This window comes from Opisthocomus hoazin, chromosome 6 (genome assembly GCF_030867145.1).
Source record: "Opisthocomus hoazin isolate bOpiHoa1 chromosome 6, bOpiHoa1.hap1, whole genome shotgun sequence".
Taxonomy (NCBI): Eukaryota; Metazoa; Chordata; class Aves; order Opisthocomiformes; family Opisthocomidae; genus Opisthocomus; species Opisthocomus hoazin.
The window spans coordinates 68474876-68495267 of NC_134419.1; the positions used below are offsets into that span (position 1 = coordinate 68474876).

General features: G+C 45.8%; 1 protein-coding gene across 3 annotated transcripts in view; it reads right to left on the reverse strand.

The window, feature by feature from the left end:
• Positions 1 to 4923: 4923 nt before the first annotated feature.
• XPNPEP1 (X-prolyl aminopeptidase 1) overlaps positions 4924 to 20392 on the reverse strand; it is a 46104-nt gene continuing 30635 nt past the window's right edge. For all 3 annotated transcript variants that reach the window (XM_075423702.1, XM_075423701.1, XM_075423703.1), the window contains 11 exons: positions 17618 to 17707; positions 16241 to 16291; positions 14130 to 14188; positions 13362 to 13439; positions 12750 to 12821; positions 10916 to 10976; positions 9637 to 9706; positions 8266 to 8439; positions 7319 to 7395; positions 6514 to 6612; positions 4924 to 5484 (listed from right to left, as the gene is read on the reverse strand). In XM_075423702.1, coding sequence (XP_075279817.1) covers positions 5356 to 5484; positions 6514 to 6612; positions 7319 to 7395; positions 8266 to 8439; positions 9637 to 9706; positions 10916 to 10976; positions 12750 to 12821; positions 13362 to 13439; positions 14130 to 14188; positions 16241 to 16291; positions 17618 to 17707 — 960 coding nt within the window. In that variant the 3' untranslated portion in view covers positions 4924 to 5355. The remainder of the gene's footprint in view (positions 5485 to 6513; positions 6613 to 7318; positions 7396 to 8265; positions 8440 to 9636; positions 9707 to 10915; positions 10977 to 12749; positions 12822 to 13361; positions 13440 to 14129; positions 14189 to 16240; positions 16292 to 17617; positions 17708 to 20392) is intronic.

Here is a 20392-nt window from a genome sequence, read left to right on the forward strand (position 1 = left end):
ATGGCTCCTGTTGTCTTTAAGCCCCTTCTCCAGCAGACAGTGAGGTTTCATCTACCCTCTCTGCTCAGTTTTTCCTTTTTAGTGCATTGTGGGTAAGCTTGGCTTGTCCAAATTCAAGACACATTACATGTGAGTGAGAATATAACATGACATACCAACCTCGTGGCTAAATTTCTTCCTCTTCTTCCAAAAAGCCAGCTCGCAAGGAATGTGATGGCTAAAGCCCATTTGGTTTTGCTAATGAGTCCTCTCACAAGTTCCTCCTGGAGCATGAGCGGGGTCTTCGGCTCAGCAATGGGACAAGGTCAGCTTGTTTGGGCTGGTCAGAGGCAGGAGGTACAACCGCTCCCCGGCAGCGCGTTTGTGAGGGTAAGCAACCAGGGAGAAAGAGCAATTTGAGCAAATGGCACTAAAATGGCCTTGAGTACTTTCTGGCTGTAAATCAGCAGGTTGCTACTCATCAGAGCAGCCACACTCTCTGACCAGCACAACCCTTCCAACCACATGCTGTGAGCCCACACTGGCTGTCCAGGCTATACGGGCTAAGCCAACACACCCCACAGTCAGTGTGGAGCTGCCCTGCGGCCGCCAAACCCCCTTCTCCTCATGGAGTGATGCAAAGAAACTCTAAGAAACAGGAGGAGTTTTGTGGTGTCAGATGGCACTGTGGTCCCGTTTCATTCCCACGCTAATCTTCATCAGACAGACGTCACACCACTGCCTCGCAGAAACAAATGTATCCATGGGCATCTGCCACATCCCAAATTTAGAATGATTTTTAACAAGCTGGAAGAAGCGAAATAAACAGGACTTGATCTGCAAGCTCCTCGTTCTTGACAGCATCCCCAGAGGTGGTGAAAAACCAAGGAGATATCTCCTTTCTTTAATTGGTACATTAAAATTCTTCCAGGCCACTATACAACTGTTAATAGGCAACTTAATTAAGCACAAACCCAGTTCACATTTCTACCCTCTAAAGACTCTAATTTCTTTTTTTTTTTCTCATTACATCCAAAGCCATGGGGAGTTCTGTCCTAATCACGTAAAACAAGCTGAGGGCAGTGACACCAAGCAACTTGTTTAACTCCTGACCTCCAGAACCTCCACTAGATGCCCAGACTTGCAGTTTCTTCTCCAAAAAGAAGATGGAGGACTCTGGGAGCAAGGTGTTAATTGCAAGTCATCAAAAATAAATGGCGATAATCCTTAGCACCCGCAGCCAACTGACCCCCACTGAGTACAAAAAGGAGACGCTGTTGGGCAAAAACAGGTCTTCTCCAGGCATCAGGCGCCAGCACACAGGCATGTTTCAGGCAGTCTCCTGAATGACTGAGGAGCCTCATTCAGCTTTTGCTGAGCATCTTCCAAAATGCAGGTGTCCTCCACGCTGTCCTCAGCCACACACCATCCGGAGGAGACCCTTCAGAGCACCACGAGACAGGGGAGAGAAGAGGAAGCAAAGGAAAGACATCATCTCCTGATCCTCAAGAGAGCTTTAATGTTTGGCTACTCCAGCCACCTGGCTCTCACTGTTGCTATCTGCTGAAGCAACCACAGAAATAATCATCCATGCCCCACCACACACTCCAGCCCCTTATTGTTACTGGGCAGCCTCAACGTCAGGCTGGTTTGATGGGTTTGCTGAGAAGGTCTTCGGCAACGATGGCCTCAGAAGTTTTCTTTTTCTTTCTAAGGCTGGGCTGGGGTAAATCAAAACTAGCTCCAATAGATGTCGTGGAAAGTGATGAGTTTAATAGTCATGCGAACAATAGTGGGGATTCCATTACAGGTGAGTTATGAACCATTTAAGTTAAAAAACAACTGGATTTTACTGCTGCCAGGCACACTTAAGGTAATACCCACAGACTGAGGAAGGAGGGGTGACTGTGGAGAAGCCAAGCAGTCACCTGGCTTATGGAGGGAAGGAGCATTTGTTGCTGGTGATGAATGAATATGAATCCCTCTGCTCAAGGAGAAATGGTCTATTTGCCTCCAAAGTCTCGTACACCAACAGGCACATTGCCAATGCACACGTCATGATTCGTGACTGAACGGCAAAGACGATGTGGATTTTCCTCACTGAAAAATAGGGTCTGTCTCCTGCTGTAACATTTTTATTCCAAGGGAAACAAAGAATTTCAGAGCTCTCAAACACAGTAACAGCATAGCTGGAGATTTCTAGCAGAAACGTTGACAAACCGCTGGACAGGGGACAGTGAGGGAAATGCTCTGGTGACATAAATCAGGGTGGCCACAGGGACTTTTGAGTACGGTTTGCATTTGCTGCAGTCCTGTCCCATGGGCAGAAACAGGATCAGGTGGAGGTGGCGGCATTGGTGGAGGTACAATTACCCGCCGAGCTCCTGGGCTGGATGAAGTGATAGGACCGGACGGGCTTACCCCAGCAAGTGCCCCTGTAAGAGAAGCTGTACAGGGAGCAGAAATGTGCTTTGCAGCATCGTCTAAAACTGTGAGACACCCACTAGGTTAAAAATGCTCCAAAACTAAATGGCTTGAAAATAGACCATTACACATGCTGTTATTGAAGATGCCCCTTCCTTCCCACAGCAACCAAAAAAGGCTCTATGGAAAAATCTTTTCTTTTTTTTTTTAAATCAAATAAAGTTACACTTATCACTTGAACAGCATAATTCTGTGGTCATTGCTGTGGATGGCACTCACATAAAAATAAAACACAGACCTGACAGGAACTTGTTTTCCTTTCATTCTTTTCCTTGCTCCTCTCTCCATTAACTTTTTCCTTCCTCAGGAGAGCAGAAGGGAGAGACCACCCAGGGAAAGCAGGCATTGATGGAATAAATCAAAACCTGGAAGAAGTAGAAATAAAAAGTAGCCCAGTTAATTTCCGTTGGAAACCTGAAGCTCAGTCAGGAAAGGGTATAAAATGTCACTGTGTTTTCAAGGAGTGAGTAGGGAGAGAGACAAATGCCTCAGAGTCAGGCATGCACATCAGCCAACCCCAGCCTGCAAAACACCCCGTCTCCCTCTGCTGAGGTGCCAAAAACCGAGAAATGGGTAAAGATCTCCAAGCTGTGACCAAGCCGCAGCGGCAGACTCCCTGCAACAAGACCCCACAGCATCAAGGTGGCATGGGGAGATGAGCTGGGGAATGAAGGGCAGGAGGTATCTGCTAAGGCTCCCTGAGCTGGTGCCTGGACGAGACCAGTATGGACTGCCCCACCTCCGGCCCTGTGCACTGGAGGGGACTTTGGGATGGGAAAGGACCATGAATTTCGGGTATTTGGGTGGGAACGACCCCGGGTTTGCATCTGACCGTAAAGAGGGAATCGAGGTGGGGAAAAGGTCTAACACGGTCATTCAAACCCAACCAATTCCATTCGGTGCCACGTCCCCCCTCGCCACTGAGGTGCCTGAGGCAACCACAGTGGCTTTGGGGCAGGAGGACTAAAGCTTCCCTGGCTGTTGTGTTTCACTGTTTGGTAGAAATCCTCCTCTTCTGCCCTGCCATGGGAAACACCTGCCCTCGAGTTTGAGAGACCTACCCAGGCTGGGTCTTTGCCAGGACATCTGGGACACGGCTCTTGGCAACACCTGCGGTCAGGTGGTTTAGCAGGCGTGGTGGTGTTGGGTTGACAGTTGGACTTCATGATCTTACAGGTCTTTTCCAACCTCAATGATTCTATGATTCAGCAGTGCATCCCCCCGCAGGTCAACACTAACCGGCAGATCATCTGCTTGAACATCCACCGTCACCCTGGGGCACGGCTACTTTCCAGCCACCCGCCGGGCTCCCTCCGGCCGGGGACCCTGCGGCGCTCGGCTCACAGCTCCCCAGCCGCTCAGCCTTGCTGCATGCGCATCCATTTCACTGGGAAAGTCCCAGCCTGTCACAGCACGACCTGCTCAGAGATCCCTTGCGTGTCCTTCGGTCCTGTGGCACAGTCAGCACCTACAGAGGCAACAGCCACCTTCGGCAGGGATCTCCTCCCTGACCTGTTTCAGTCGGTAGCACATACTCGTACAACACCGAGTGTGTGAGACGGAGCTCTTGAGGGAAATACTGATTTTATGCCATTTAGCAGAGATCAGTAATTCCCTCTCAGAATTTCTTGAGGGAAGGGGGCGAGAAAATTAGGTATACGAACACTTCAATTTGCACAGAATATTTCTTTAAAATATCTGGAACTTGAGCTGCCGTTTCCCAATTGCTCTTTTTAGATCTAACATTGAACTTGAGTTCGATCAAAACACTTTCAGTGCAAATATTCAGAATAACTTCCTCTTTTCCTACACATATTGCTACCACACCGTGTAACATTACGGACAACGCTTTGATGCACCTGCACGCAGTGATTTCCAGCAGGCTGCGGAGCAGAGAACTCGCCCTCAGCGGTGGGCAGCCCTCGTTGCCTGTTTAACTTGCAGTAGCTCGCTTAACCACGAGATGTCTTGGTGCACCGCCTGGCAATCCAGAGCACAGTTCTGGGCGGCCAAGGCCAGGCTCATTTTGAAGCAAAGTTGCAGAGGCCTTCTTTTGTCCATTGCATGCTTTTTTTTTTTTTTTAACTTAACAATTGCTTTGTTTCCAGGAAGAGCTGTAATTCCATGACACTGCCCACGCACCCTGCGCTGCCAAGCGTTATACAGTCCTCAGGAAGTCATAACAATAGACAGAGGTACTGGCCTGGGTGCTCTGCACCTCTGCTGAGTGTCACCACAACCCTTCCACGATCTGTCACCAACCACAGGCAGAATTGACTGCTCGTGTTGGGCTTCTCCACAACATCTGCCCAGCGCCTAGCACAGGGCAGCCCTATACACATTTCTTTGCTGTCTGAGCTGGATGCACACATAAAGGTGGAATTACCTGGTTCTTGCCCTACTTCAAGCTGTCAAACCCAACACATCACTGACTGCAAGAGAAGGCAGACGGAGCAAACAGAGGGTTGGAATCTTTTATTCAGTAATCAGTCCTGCTGTGTGGGCAGCATCTTAGCAACTGGAACCCAAGTATGCAAAAATACTGAGTTTTCACAGTTAAAAACCAGACAGTATAAAATATTCCAGTATTACCTCTTAGAACCATTATTTCGGTAAGACCCCTGTTTCAAAGGCAACATGCTTATTTATTTCGTTTGCTTTCTATTCTCAACCTCTCCCTCCAAAAACAAAAAAATTGTTCAGGCAGTAACCCTCCTTACCCCCACATTACCCGCATGTGTTGCGGGGAGAGAAACACTATGTGAAATCCTCTCCTGATTTCCAAAGGTTTATTGAAGAAGGTTCTCCCAGCGGTGTCAAGGGCCAAGACGACATCGATTATTGTGACACCGAGCGATCCCGATGTTCCACACACCGCAGACAACTGTGGTGCTACTGAACTCTGACGAGAGGCTCCGTCTCCCGGATGAGCCACCGAAGAGCTTCATGCCGGCCTTGCCTCTCCAGTTCTGCTCCAATTACTTCCCTGCACTTCTGATGGTAGTCGTTCACCCAGTTGCACTAGGGAAAGGGAGAAGGTATGACACTCAGTACAAACGCAGAAGAGTTGGTGCCCTTACAAGTTGTGTACAGCCAAAGACATTTGTAGGCCCTTGGGCTCCTTGGGATTGAGCTGCTAGGCTGGGACGGGATCCTGTCCCAAAGAGACAGACCTCTAACACATGGAAGTGACTCGTAAATCTGATGAGGTGAGGAACTGAAGCAATCCGTCTGGGTTTTCAGAGGAGCCAAGGTTCAGTTCAGCTGACAAGTATTTAAAGTCTCTGCAAATCACTGCCTCCAGCAAGTCAGAATAGCTACCTTGGCACAGGCTAGTAAATAGCTTTGCAAATTTGTAACTGAACAAGGCAGTCCTGAGACACCGGTTGCCCTACTGATCTGAACAGGTAACCTTACAGCAAATCTTGGTACTCTTCACAGTCCTCTTCAGAAAAAGGAAATGCAAATAGGATTATCATTCAGAAAAGGAGGATGGGTTGAGGCAAAATAAAGAGTATGGTAGCAAAACAGGAGCAAAGTAGCGGGAGACCTGAACAGGAAGTTCAGAGTACAAAGCTATTCAGGAAGTAAATGTTGCTGAGCAGGTATTACTGATGTACGTACTGCAGAATGTGGTGTGGCTGAATGGGCTTGGTCACAAGTAGATACAGACAACAACATGGGACAGTAATTCATATAATTCTCTGAGGTGACAGCATGATAGTCTGACAGAAGCAAATTAAGGAATGAGTAGGAAACAAGAAGAGATGATAGCAGCAAATATCATATCCAGGGAACTACCAAAACAACATCATCGGAGGGGTCCTCACTGCCTTCATCATAGAATAATTTAGATTGGAATGACCTCTGGAGAGCTCATCTAGCCCAGCCCCCCACTGAAAGGTGGACCAAGTTTAAACTTAAGTCAGACTGCTTAGGATTGCTCTCTGGATCTATGAAATGGAACAGAGGCCAGTGGTTCTTGTAAACAGAACATAACAAGCTGGTTCTAGTGCAAAGGCAGCAACGCAAACCTACTGTTTCACTTACCTCTTTTTGTGTGAGCAAATTAGCGTCAATCATTTTCGTCTGGATTGGAACCAGGGTTAAGGGTTCAAAAGTCAGGCTCCCTCTGTTTTTGAAATTGTACTGCAGCAGAAAAAAAAACAGGGTTACAAATTTTTAGAAACAGCTCTAGCCAGATCACACTTACCCCTTGGTTGACATGATCACTATACCCATGTAACATTCAGATGAGAGGGTAGCAACTGACAATAACATTTCTCTTAGAGCTCAGGAAAAGAATCTCAATATAAACCTTTGTTATTTCTTTCAATGGTCACTTTTTAAAGGCCATGCCCCAGGTCACAACTGTACAGGACTCAGCTTGATGACTATATCATCATTTTCAGTTTGGCGTTTCTAAAAGCATAACCTACCCAGACTGGCAATTATAATGTCAAAATCTGTCTGTAGTTTCGTTTCCACTGCCCCTGAGGACTCTTTATCAAGGAAGAAAACCCCAACCTGAGAAGATCAACCAGCTCTACAGCAATGACTCCAGGGGGCTGAATAAAGATGTTTCTGGTCTTTGACATCCAGACAGAAAGCTTTCTAAAACAACTCTCACATACACATTTCAACCTATGGAAACTCTGCAGAAGCAGAACTGTCTTCTGTGCCCCCATTAGCAAGGAAGACTTGGAACCAGTCTTCACCAAAACAGGGTTTTGGAGACCAGGACTCTTGAGTAGGATTCAACTGTCTGCAGCATGGTCCCACCTCAAGTTCCAGCGCTTTAAGTTTTACAACCAGTGAGTCATGGACAAAGGTGCATCTTGAGCAGGTCATTCACCTTGGTTTCAGCAGGGATCACAAGGACGACATTTTCTATTCGGATCCCAAAGGACCCATCTTCATAATACCCAGGCTCTGCAGAAACAGACAGTAGTTAACTAAGCCACACAGCTGCACTGTGCAAATACTTACTCCCTATAGCCAAACTTCCTCTCCACAACTTTAGTCCACTGAATTCACTAAGTAATCTTGACATCAGGCATCCACAGTGGCAAATTTATGACTCTACTTAATCTGCACAGAAGCCCCAAGCAAGGTGACAGCAGAACTTCTTAAAGAGAGGAGAAACAAGACAGACAGCCCTCGAGCTCAGAGAGTCTCTTTGCAAGTCAAGAGAGAGCATGGAGTACATGTGTTCCAAATACCAGAAACTCTGAAAATATCAATGTCTTTATGAAAGGCAGGTGGGTCACCCCTTCCCCAAAATATTTATTTTAGAGTGCTCCTCCAACTTCCTGAGAGGACTTTGCAGCCCTGAAGGAATGTAAGTCTCTCGGCAAACCCCAGCAGGCTGTTACTTTACTATTGAAAGAATAAGGCATGTAAAGATTTAATAGCTGCCTCAAATAGCCCATAGCAAAGACAGGATTAGCTCCTGAAAGCTTGGTGTCCACCTTGTACTGTAGCCAGCTCTTGCACTGCAGAAGGGGAGGTAGCATGCCAGAGCTGGGCTGGTCAGCAGCACAGCTCTGCTGAGGTTTACACTGTAGAGAGCAGGAAGCAAGCCTGCAGCACCAGACTGCAAAGATGGTTCACGGAAGGTGAAAAAGCTAAAATGAAGGTTTTTACCTAGAAAGGTTAAATTATAATTAAAATAACAAACTGAGGAGGCAGCACCAGAGCTTATAATCCCACCTTTATACCATTGTCAGATTTATTCCCTCTGCATCTTGAAGAGCTTGGTCCCTCCCCAAGCAATGAAAGAGAATCACCAATGCTAAATACCATCAGAGACGATCATGCCAGCCTCCAACGGCTCATCTGCAAAGGTTTTGTAGCTAATGCCGCAAGGACCCTCATGTACATTTAGGAAAGAGCCAACTCCATGTCCTGTTCCATGCAGGTAATCCAAACCACAGTCCCACAACGCAGAGCGGGCAAAGGAATCTAGCAAGTGACCTGCAGGCCAAGGGAAAGAAACAGACATGGAGAGAGAATTTGATCAAGTCAGGCTCCCTCAGAGATGCTGATAATCACACTGAAGGCTCAGACCTGGAAAACATGCAAAAAAACCCCAACCCAGCAAACAAAAAAACCCACCATCACCCCCTCAAAAAAAAAACGCACCAACAACCAAAGAAAGTAAGTTCCTGGGTTGTTAGAAGTTACAGGGCAGATTTGGCAAGTCTGACATTCAAGCCCTTTCCCAACTAAAGAGCCACTCTCTGTCTCCTGTTACACAGCTCTTCTGAAGATGGTGTGCAACAGAGACATCGCACTGCTGCTCGCTCCACTGGGGTTTTCAAGAAAGAATCCAGTGAGCAAACGTCCCCCAGAGAATTTAGTACCTTTATAAAGGTAGCTGCACTAAGTGAACTCAAAGTAGAAGACCTGCCAATTTATCTGGTGAATTAACCAGCCAGACTTCTTGCCTGGATGGCCAGTCATTTCAGATCGTTTCAACCAGAATGCAGAGGATTTCACACCAAGCCCACATGTCCAAGTTCAGGCACCCTTCAATTTCAGCTGGGGATTCTCGTACCACTGTGCAGCTGGTTTTTCCTCATCTACCAGAGAATGCAAACTGCAGAAAACTCTAAAAAGAGGCATCTTTGTGTAAGGCGTCTGATCAGGGAAAAAATAGCTCTGCAACAAATTCACCAGGGGTGAATGCATGTCACAGCTTCTCCTGCACAACATCAAAACAGCTCCTTTGTGCGTCATTTTCCCATGCTGCTTCCTGATAAAAGAGATTCCACATTAACTGGAGGAGAAATAGCCAGTCCTTTTGAAGCTGGAAAGTGACCTCTCGCTTTGACAGCGCCATGAGTAAAGCATAAAGACAACCTCCAAGCACAGCAAGACCACAGATGTGTGAGAGCGCCCTACTGATGAAAGTCACTGTCACCCTAGAGCCAGAGCACCCTGAACACCCTTCAGACTTGTCCCCTTCAGAATTTTCAGCACTGGTTGATGCCGAGAGAGAAGGCATCAGTAATCCAGAACTCAAATTCTGTGATGGAAACACACACAGACTGTTACATCAACATCTGCCTAACACATCTGGACCTGTCAACCATAACTTTGCTCTCAGACCACTTAGTGGTTCTTCAGAGGTCACTGCTGTGGTCAAAACACTGCAACTCACCAACCTACCTTTGGTTCCATTTGGAAAGATGGCTGCACTCACAGCTATATGTCCCTTCAGAACGTAGGTGAAGCATTCCTGTCAAAAAAATGTGTGCCATAAGTAAACAAGGCGAGGCAAAACTCTGTCTTCCCCAGGAACGGAATGAAAGACTGCATTGTAGCAAATTGCAGAGGATCTGGAAGGACTTACTCATGCTCTCCTATGGCTGGCAATGCCAAAGCAAACCATGAGAAGAAAGAGTTTAGGTTACTCCAAAGATCCTTCTCCGCTAATTATGGAGTGTGTCACAAACTCAGGCTGCAGTAGGATTCACCTGACCTACATGACTGATTTTCTTTGTGGCTGTATCCTGAGCATATCCTACAGTGTATTTTCATCACTGAGTGAACTGTAATGATGAAATTAGCTTTAATTAAAGAAGCAATTTAAAATAAACAAAAATAAATTGCTGAACTTCCAACATAGACCTTCTCAGGTAAGTCTGAGACTATTTTTTGACAGAATCATAGAACCATAGAATGGTTTGCCTTGGAAAGGACCTTACATATCATCTCATTCCAACCCCCTTGCCATGGGCAGGGACACCTTCCCCTAGACCAGGTTGCTCAAAGACCCATCCAACCTGGCCTTGAACACTTCCAGGGAGCGAGCATCTACAGCTTCTCCAGGCAACCTGTTTCAGTGTTTCACAACCCTCACAGCAAATAATTCCTTCCTTATATCTAATTTAAATCTACCCTCTTTCAGATTGAAGCCACTACCCCTTCCTATCACTACATGGGCTTGTACAAAGTCCCTCTCGAGCTTTCCTGTAGGCCCCCTTCAGCTACTGGAAGGCTGTAATAAGGTCTCCCTGGAGCCTTTCTTCTCTTCTCCAGGCTGAACAGCTGATATAGCACACTAGACACAAACCACTAGTGAAGCCTTGCATTAGACAGTGAGCTTTGCGCTAAACTAAACCCCCTTTACTCCCATGCCAGACAAGCCAGTAATGTTTATCCGCAGCCCACCGATTTTATTATTTCTTAGAGAAGACGTGTCACTTTGCAGATGAGAGGTGTGCATTTTAAAATAGAAAGGTGTCATTCTCTAAATCAGTTTACATTTTGGAAGTTTGACAGCCTCCTTTTCAGTCTTTATCAAAACGCTGTCACACATTATTGAATGAATGATACTTGATACAGCACTTTGACTATACAGCAATAGGGCACATTGCTAATTTGTTTAAGTATGTCTAATAAGAAGGGTCAGACTACAAACCACACTGAGATGCTAACAACTCACCTTTTCATAGGCTGATGGTGTGCCAAAATGCATTGTCCTGGTCACATCTGTTGTACCATCTCTTCAGACGCAGATGAAGATGCAGGAAGCGAAAGGATAGGAGGAAAAAGAAAGATCAAAGTGAGGATGCACAGAAAACTCAGTCACACTGCAGCAAACCAACCAAACTCATAATTGGGTAAAGTCACAGTTCTTAATCTCAGAAATTCCTGAATACACGTCCCAGATGTAGCAATAATGATTTACAATTCAAAATGTTATCTTTCATCCATAAGCATCCCAAAGCTCTCTGCAAATTAGAATCTAAACTGCTCACAAAAATGAAGCTAATTTGAGGTTTAGCAACTGGTACCTGCCCACTGACAACAGAACAGAGAAGGCCAAATTTAGTCTATTTGTATGGAAGATGATTCAATACCAGCTTAAAAATATATACTTATGCACTAATGACAGCTACAAGCTCAGGAAAAGGAAGTGCAAGGGGGTATGGTGTCCCTTTCATCCTCGGGATGTCTTGTGCTACGAGATCTAGAAGCTATCTAGCATTTGGATAGGGGTTAGTCTGAGACATCAGAAACTGGCTCTAAGTTCCTCCTAAGAATACCATTTTGAGCCTACTGTCAAAAACACAGAGGCTCTTGAAATAATGAGGTCCCTTTGAAACACTTGCTCCTGTGCCTGCGCTTTTCCCCAGCACACACCAGCCATGGTCACAAAGAACTCATGGTTTAACTTCTCAGCAGGGACAACCAGAGCATCCCTGTCACAATGCTGTGGTAAGTGCCATTGATGTCCAGTTTATATTGTATTCAAAGGGCTGCTTTTCATAGTGGCACTAAGGAAATCGTTAATTAGGCCATCAAAAGGGAGGAAAAAAAAGAACGCCTTGTAAAAATCTTATCAAAGGATGTCTGTATAGTTCTTTTTCAAAGCTATTCCTGACTGACATAACAAAAAATCACAGCTCAAAAGAAAGAGCTCATCTCAAAGGAGCAGCCAGGCCTGTCCTGCATCTTTCTGAACAAGCCACTTCTCATCTATTTACACTGGTTAAAAACATCACTTGTTTCATTTTCCACAGCATCAGAGTTCCACAGTAAACAGCTGCAGAGACTGAGGCCACTGAATGGCACTGTCAAAACACCACTGAGTGAGTCAACAGACACGACACCTTCCCAAAAACACACCTGAGACTCAAGTGGCCACTGGGATGAGAAACCTTGCCTCTGAGTCTCCCTGGAAAGGCAGAGAACACCACAAGGCAGTGCTGTCCTGCTCCTTTGCCCCATCTTGTTCTGATCAACATCAGTCAAATTGCCCACAGGGCAGGTCCTGGCAGGGCAGGCGCCTCACTCGGCTGTGCAGGCTGCTGTGTAGGCAGCCCAAGACAAAACCAGGGCAGTCAGGCCTGCTCTCTGTTCCCTGCAGCTCCAACACCAACCTGCCAGGTGAGCAGAGCTGCAACAGACAGAAACATGCACCACCAGCTAGAGCGCAGCTACCACCACACTAGTAAAGGGACTCAGATGAGAACTGTACTTTTAGACCTTGTCCCCTACCCCTGTCAAGGCTTGTCAGCAGCCGTGGTCTGCTGTCCTGAGCCCAGCTCAGGGCCTCCTGTCATGGATCAGTCACCCACTGACTGAAGCACTTGACTGTATCCAGAATCCCACAAACTCCCTCCAGAGGGGATACAATAAGCAGGCTCTCCGTGAAATGGCACTGCACTCAAAACTACACGTTGCCATGCCTGCCACAGCAACTGTGAGCTGAGCCTGCAGGTGGTCACCAGGAGCAGAAAACACAGCGGTTCAACGCCATTCATCCCACTCACTTGTACTGTGCTCCTGAGTCCAGGAGGTAGATCTCGTTCACAGACAGCGTTCTGTTGGTCTCAGGAACTGGCCTGTTCAGTTAAACACAAAGTTTTTTGTTCCACAGTTTTAAGGTCTCCAACCCGCGTCTGCAGTCCAGAAACCATATTAAGTGCAAGCTTGGATGTGTTCACTCCGATTTCTTGTGGCAGTGATGGAAATCCCACACATGCTGAGCCAGGGATCGTACTGAGGAGTGAATTTGTCTACAGTAAATAGCACTACAGTACAGAGAATAGCTTTGTTGTTTCCGGCAAAACCCTCAACATCTGCTCCTGGACATATTTCAGAACAGTCTGACTTCATACTCATCTTTCCCAGACTTCTGCCCCCAAAATAGCCCTATTCTATGGCCACTGAGCAGATCAGCATCATAATACATGCATGCTGCCAACAGGGAGAGATTTTTATTTAGTAAGTCTGGAAGCTCTGGTGGAATAAAGTAAGATGGCAATCAATCAACACTGTCTACAACTCCCTGGACTACTCTGTTGTGACTCCACAGAGAAGCTAGACAGCTCATTCCAGCTATGTTTGCAGAAGGTTGAAAGGAGAAGCTGCATTTCTCTTACTTGTAGTGAATGATGGCTCCATTTGGACCTGTGCTTGATATGGTAGCAAAGCTCAATTCAACAAAGTCTTTCTGTTGGCTGAAAGAGAAGACTGTGATCACTACAGCACAAGTGAGCAGAGCACACCAGGCACCTGGGGCACCTGGAGTGCCCATCCTCAATTTCACACACCTCAGCCTTCCCCTTAGCCTTGAAAGCCATCTGGGGAAGCACACTTGGCTAGAAGAACTGTACAGATCAAAGCCCTATCGTCCCAACCATGTGGAAATCTGCCTTCTGTCTCTACCCTTTCCTTACAAGCAGCAAGTTCACCACCCAGACCGCCCAGGGAAGAAATGTCCTAAACAATTTCTTGTTTGTTACCTATTTACTCAAAAGCATCTTTAGAGGTCCTGTTGATGTACACATGGGAGTATCTCTCAATACAACTAGTGCTCATTCACCATCAGAAGAGGAAGAAATCTAACTCTTACATCAACTCCTCTGTGGTAAGAAAGCAACTGTCTCGTATTTAAGTGTCCTAACCTGTGGCACTCCTCATTGCTAGCTCAAAAGGAAAGCTGATAGGATCCAGTGGGCTGGGACTTCTATCTCCCAAGAGACACAATTCTTCCCCAACTCTTTCAAGTGTTCAAAGAAATCCCGTAGTAATGGTTTGTCCTCAGGTAAAAAATATCTGCGAGTAAGCTGGATTTCTAAAGAATAAAATAAAAACAAAGGATAAAAACGCCACCAAGGAAACATCCTCACAGGGGATTTACTTTGTACCTGCGAAACTCCTCTGCTTTGTCTGCAGCCATTATTTCTGTTACTGTTCCCTTTGGAACCTGGTGGACAAAGATGTAGACTGAATTAGTACACCAACAAGCAAAGAAAATACTATACGGTTAAGCACTGGGCCTCATCTGTGCATTATGAACCCCAGTCTTGAACTGGCCTCTTTCCAGGTTTTCTGTCCTCATTCCTCAGTAATGACAAACACAAACCTAGCAATATTGTGCAGGATGTGAGAAGCAGCAAGCATAGATGGTCACAGCAGGATTGCTGAACCCTGACTAGGGATCAGTTAGTGCGGTATTAACTTCACTGAGATCTGTACACAGGTAACATCTCACAAGGCAACCTCTCTTCACAGACAGGTTACACTAAGCTTAAACAGTTCTCTCCAACACTCCATGGCATTAGCAGAATTTTTACGCTTTTAAATCAGAAACAGAAGCAGTTTCAGGAAAAAAAATAAGGATGTTAAATTTTACTTTAGGCATTTGATAAATTAAAACCTGTGACACAGCTTCCCCAGGAGTGGACAACAGGCAAAGGGGAGCAAGAGCTAGGTTTCATAATCCCTGAGGCAGACTTCTTGAGGTACTCAGACATGTAAAAAGGCACCTCCTGGAAGTCATCAAGCCATCTCCATAAGTCAAGTCAAAGGACTCAGACATGCACATGAGTCAGGGCAATCCCAAGCACAAACACAGGCTGGGAAGAGAACAGATTTGAGAGAAGCCGTGAGGAGAAGGACTTGGGGGTGCTGGTTGACAAGAAACTCAGCATGACCTGGCAATGCACACTTGCAGCCCAGAAGGCCACCCATATCACAGAATCACAGAATGGTAGGGGTTGGAAGGGACCTCTGTGGGTCATCTAGTCCAACCCCTGCCGAAGCAGGGTCACCTAGAGCAGGGTGCATAGGACCTTGTCCAGGTGGGTCTTGAATATCTCCAGAGAAGGAGACTCTACGACCTCCTGCACCCCTAGCAGTGTGGCAAGCAGGTTGAGGGAGGGGATTCTGCCACTCTGCTCTGCTCTGGTGAGACCCCCCCAGGAATCCTGCATCCAGCTCTGGAGCCCTCAGCACAGGAAAGACATGGACCTGGTGGAGCAGGTCCACAGGAGGCCACAAAAATGATCCAAGGACTGCAGCACCTCTCCTGTGAGGAAAGGCTGAGAGAGTCGGGGCTGTTCAGCCTGGAGAAGAGAAAGCTCCAGGGAGACCTTATTGCAGCCTTCTAGCACCTGAAGGGGCCTAAAAGAAAACCGGAGAGGGACTTACTACAAGTGCATGTAGTGATAGGATAAGGGGTAATGGCTTTAAACTGAAAGAGGGTAGATTTAGATTAGATATAAGAAATTCTTCACTAGGAGGGTGGTGAGGCCCTGGCACAGGTTGCCCAGAGAAGCTGTGGATGCCCCCTCCCTTGAAGCGTTCAAGGCCAGGTTGCATGGGGCTTTGAGCAACCTGGTCTAGGGGAAGGTGTCCCTACCCATGGCAGGGGGGTTGGATCTGGGTGATCTTTAAGGTCCCTTCCAATCTAAACCATTCCATGATTCTATGATTCTCTGCAGTAGCACAGAAGGAGCACAGCTTAGTAAGCTGCTGAGTAACACCTGGCACTCTGCACCTTCACAGAGTACTTCCAACCCAGAGAAAACAGGAGCATTTTGTCTTTAACCTATTTTCACTGCACACGGGCATGACTGCACCTCTCCATTCATAAATGCCAAATCTGTCCATACTGCCAGACAACACTGATTATCATGAGAATAACTCCAAACTATTGAAGCAAACAGGATATTATTTCATGGTTTACACTACCAAACCAGCACAAGACAGTTTTAACACAGTATTAAGCCTGTTCAGGTCATTTCATACCTACTCTGGCTTTGGTCTGTGTGAAACGAATGGGCGTATGTTTTTAAAAAATATCATTCAGCCTTGGATGAAAGCATGATTGAAATCCCTCCCAAAAAAGCAGATAAAACCTCAATTGTTTCCCCACTTCCAGCAAAGGCACTATAAAGACTACCAAAAACTTCATGCTAATGAAGAATTTTACACAGCAGTAAAATCTCCAAGTTAAAGAAAATTAATACACTACCTCTTTCTCCAGCCAGTTAAAAAGCTCACACAGGGCAACAGCATCTTTAATCTATGTTAAAATAGGCACAAGAAAAAGGAATTGAGAAGAAAAAAAGATTTATTAAGCCACATTATAAACAGGTTTTGATGCAAAATAGCTCAACCTGCAAGATTCAGAAACACAAACTAAGAGATGATGTAAGAGGTCTTTACAGGTTCTGCATTCTGTAATTAATACAAGCACTGGAAATGTATCTGGATATTTAAATAAACATTAATAAAGATTTACTGCTCGGATGTATCTTACTGTGAAGGATTACCAAGTACTCAGCAAACACTGGCTTTACCGCACACATGACATTCAAGTCTCATTGCTTCAACACACAAAATCTTGCATTTCAGATTGTGGAAGGTAACCACACAACACATCTGGTGATGCGACAGGGGAACACACCCTACGGGCACACGGGCACTGCACAGTCTCTGTCCCATAGCTTCTGGCTTCTCTCTTGCCTGTGGACCCCTATTTTTCTTCCTTTCTTCTACACGCTTGCAGCATGCAGGGGCAAGAAGCAGGAGACAAGTGTACAAGAACAAGGCACAATTTTGTCCTCAGGTGACAAAGTGTCCCTGCTCAGTGCAAGGATTTTTACTTCCCCGTAACTAACAGGGAAAAAAAGCATTGAAACAGAGAGCAGCAGTTCCCAAGAAGCTAGCAGAAAATATGGGACAATTCCAGAACTGCTAGACCTGCTTTAACTGGCACATTTCTCCTGTTGTGAAAACTGCTGCTTGAAAATTAACAGGAAATAAAAAAGAGAAAGCTTCAGCCACACAATGAACCTGTTTCACAGGCAGCTTGTTTGCTTGAAAATATGAAGCTTCCTGGGAAATCAGCCTCATTTCCAGAGTGTCATGATGATGACACAAAAACAGAGTGCTTTGAGGACATTGGCTGCTTCTGAGCATCTTGGCCTGTGTTTTGCACCATGTGTCAAAGAATTTCTGTGTTCTTCGAGCTGTGTTTATTCAAGTCACAACAATTTGAAGGCTCCACTGAGAAAGACAACAGAACTAGCAAAGGGGAAAGAACATCCCTTTGAGGGTCCGCATTCTAAACAACACTTCTCAAGTCTGCATGGTCTTCCAACAGAGCAAGGTTGGTTCCTCAATCTACTACACATGTTGTTCTTCACTCCATGGGAATGCTAAACAACCAAAAATCTGCTTCAACAGCATTAGATGTCTGACAGAAAACCATTTTTATGCTACCATCCAAATTCTTATTTTCTTTTTAAGCCAAAACACTAGAACTGAAAGGAAAATGTAGTTTCTTTCCCTAAACGAAAAGCAAATCTCTTGCCATGTGCAAGGGGGCTCTCAAGGCTTCACTTACATGTGCTCTCCTCATGCCTTCTGTCTCCGATGCGTTCTTCACAGCTTTTGCAGTGCAGATGGGGGTATATGGGGTGAGGTATCGGTAAGCCTGCAGCAGAAGGACAGGGATTACTTGTGGATTAGTCAGACTACATAATCCTACAGGTTTAATAACTCAGCCTGGCCACATCTTGTACTTTGGCAGTCTCTCTCAACCTTCAGCACTGGGAGATACTGGTTGCCAGTAGTCAGCTAAGTGCACTGGGGAATAAACAGGAGAAACAGTCCCTGACGGAATGCAGAACAGCCACAGGGAAATCCAAGGAACTAAAGGGTCAGCAGCTCGTCATGAAGCCAGGTGAAGATCTGGATATCCTAAATACCACACATATCAATGTCTGAGCCAGTGTCTGGTTTCCTGTTGCTGATGTACACTAAAGGCCCAGAGACAAACAATGAGAAACATCAATCCCAGGGACTAAGGTGGAACTTCAGCTGTGCAACAGACTTTAAAAAGTCACCTTGACTTGTTACCTGACGGTCACCGTCAGGTAGCAGTGAGTAAAGGATACCCAGCCCAGGTACTGAGCACAGGAGTTGAACCTGGCGGGCCCCTCAAGGCTCTGGCTCCTCCAGCACTAAACATCACCAGTTCTAATGATCAGCAGCTCTGACAAACACATCAAGGCCCCAAGAAACGTGAAAGGCCTTTGCAAAGCTGAGCTTTACATGCTGTCCACTTCTGAAAGGTGCTTACACCAGCTGTTTGAGACAAAGCTTTCCTGTGCCTGGAAGGGTGGTCCTGCATTAAGAACCAGTAACTGATCCCTTACCACTGTGCACTTCCCTGAAAGTCAACTGTCCTTAGATTAGCGGGAATGCTTGGCTGGTTCTGAGGATGTCTCCGGAAATTCACCAAGTGACGTGACTTGCCCAAGCCTCATCACACTTGGCATCAGAAGAAGGAAAAAAAACAAAGTCTTTTGGCCCATAGTTCTCTGCTCTACCCATCGTATATCAGGAGATGGGATGAGCACCTACACCAGTACAGCCTAAGCAATGTGTTGTTTTCCTGTTCTCAGAGCACCAGCATACAAATACACACCACTAAAATTCATGGGAAAGGCCTGGTAGACTCTCAGCAAAGTCCAATTTCACACAGATCCTACAGGCTTACAGTTTCCAAATTCTTAAAAATAGCAAAACATTTACACTACATTATGCAGACTCTAAAGTACTGAAGAAGCCACAAGAAAGTCAGGAAAGTCCTTCTATTAGAGTCAGGATGAAACTTCTCAACGGTCAGATTCTTAGATTGGCTTGCCTTTTACAAATACTGGTAGGTTATACTAATCTTCTGTGAAAAGCATATTTACATGCAGCTATAGGCAAATCTGTAAAGGGTTTGCAGATAATGGACTAGAATTTTGACAGTGTCAATATGTCTTTGATGGAGACAGGCAGTAGATGTCTTCCAGCACTGAGGTTCTTCAAAGCAGAAGTGCTGCAGAGCTGGAGAAAAATAGCCAGCATGAGGAACCGGGAAACCTTTGGCTCTTTCAGCAACTCTCTAAGTGGATTTTAATCAAGACATTTCAGTCCTTCCTCTCCTGCTTTCTATTGCACAGAGCTCCTTGAGGCAAGGACTCTCCTGGTGTGTATAGAGGGCATGCAGCACTGTAATGACTCAGTATCAGCCAAAACTTCCAGTGCTGACAGAGTAAATACTGTCACTATAACTCATTACATTTTTTAATCTAGGCCAGACTTGCTGTACTTCTCCATATGGATGCTCTGCGTAAATCATCTACATCAACTTACCCAAACTGGGATTAGTCCATTGACTCCAACTACAGCAAGGGGTATTCTATTCTGAAGTCAAAAGAGCAACAACAGTTTACCCCGAATGCTCCATAGACTCTATGCTTTCTGCTACCCTGAACAAAAGAGAGTGGGCAAAATGTCAGTATTCTGTATTAAGAGGCCATTTGCACCTAAAAATGGATTGACAGTGTCAGAAGATTTAACCCTGAGCAGCAGCAAAAAACTCTCTACCTTGCTCATGTACATGTCTTGTTAGTTTTTAAAAGAAAAAACAAAACCATACAAAACAAACTGCACATTTCCCTCAAGCCAGTGCAAAGGCACAGAGAGCCACATCCTGTATTAAAGGGGTATGTTGAAAGCAACAAAACTTTCCAGACCTGTTTGATTTTACCATCTTTCCTGATGTATCAAGTGCAATGAAGCTTCTAAGGTATGTAAGTGAATGTCATCACTGGAGAAAAATAACGCATGGTTCCTGCTAGTTTGGCCATGAGAGCTGGCACGTTTAAGCAAAGATTTGTGTGGTATCAAACTGTGGCAGCCTGCAGATACACAAACAGACCCTGCTCTTAGGATTTTGTCTTTTGGAAGACACAAAGTTGAGGCCACTCCTAAAACTCCTGCATACAGAAGCAGCCTTCAGGCCCCATGAGTTAGCTCTGTTGTCACAGGTATGGCTGTATCATACGCACACCTGCAGCACAAACATGCAGTATATGAAACAGGCAGCAGATATCTGCCTGCCTAGTGGAGGCAGAAACCTGGTGGTAGGTGAATGAAGACATGCAGCCAAACACTTCTTACAATTTAGTTCTTCCTTCAGCAACCCCATCATATGAGCCCTATGATTCTCAGGCGTGAAGCGTGCACTGTCAGCAGGTCTGGTCTTCCAAGACAACATCCGGAAAATACCCACTGGTCCCTGGCTCCCAGCCATATTTACTCACAGTATCTGTGAGGTACTAGA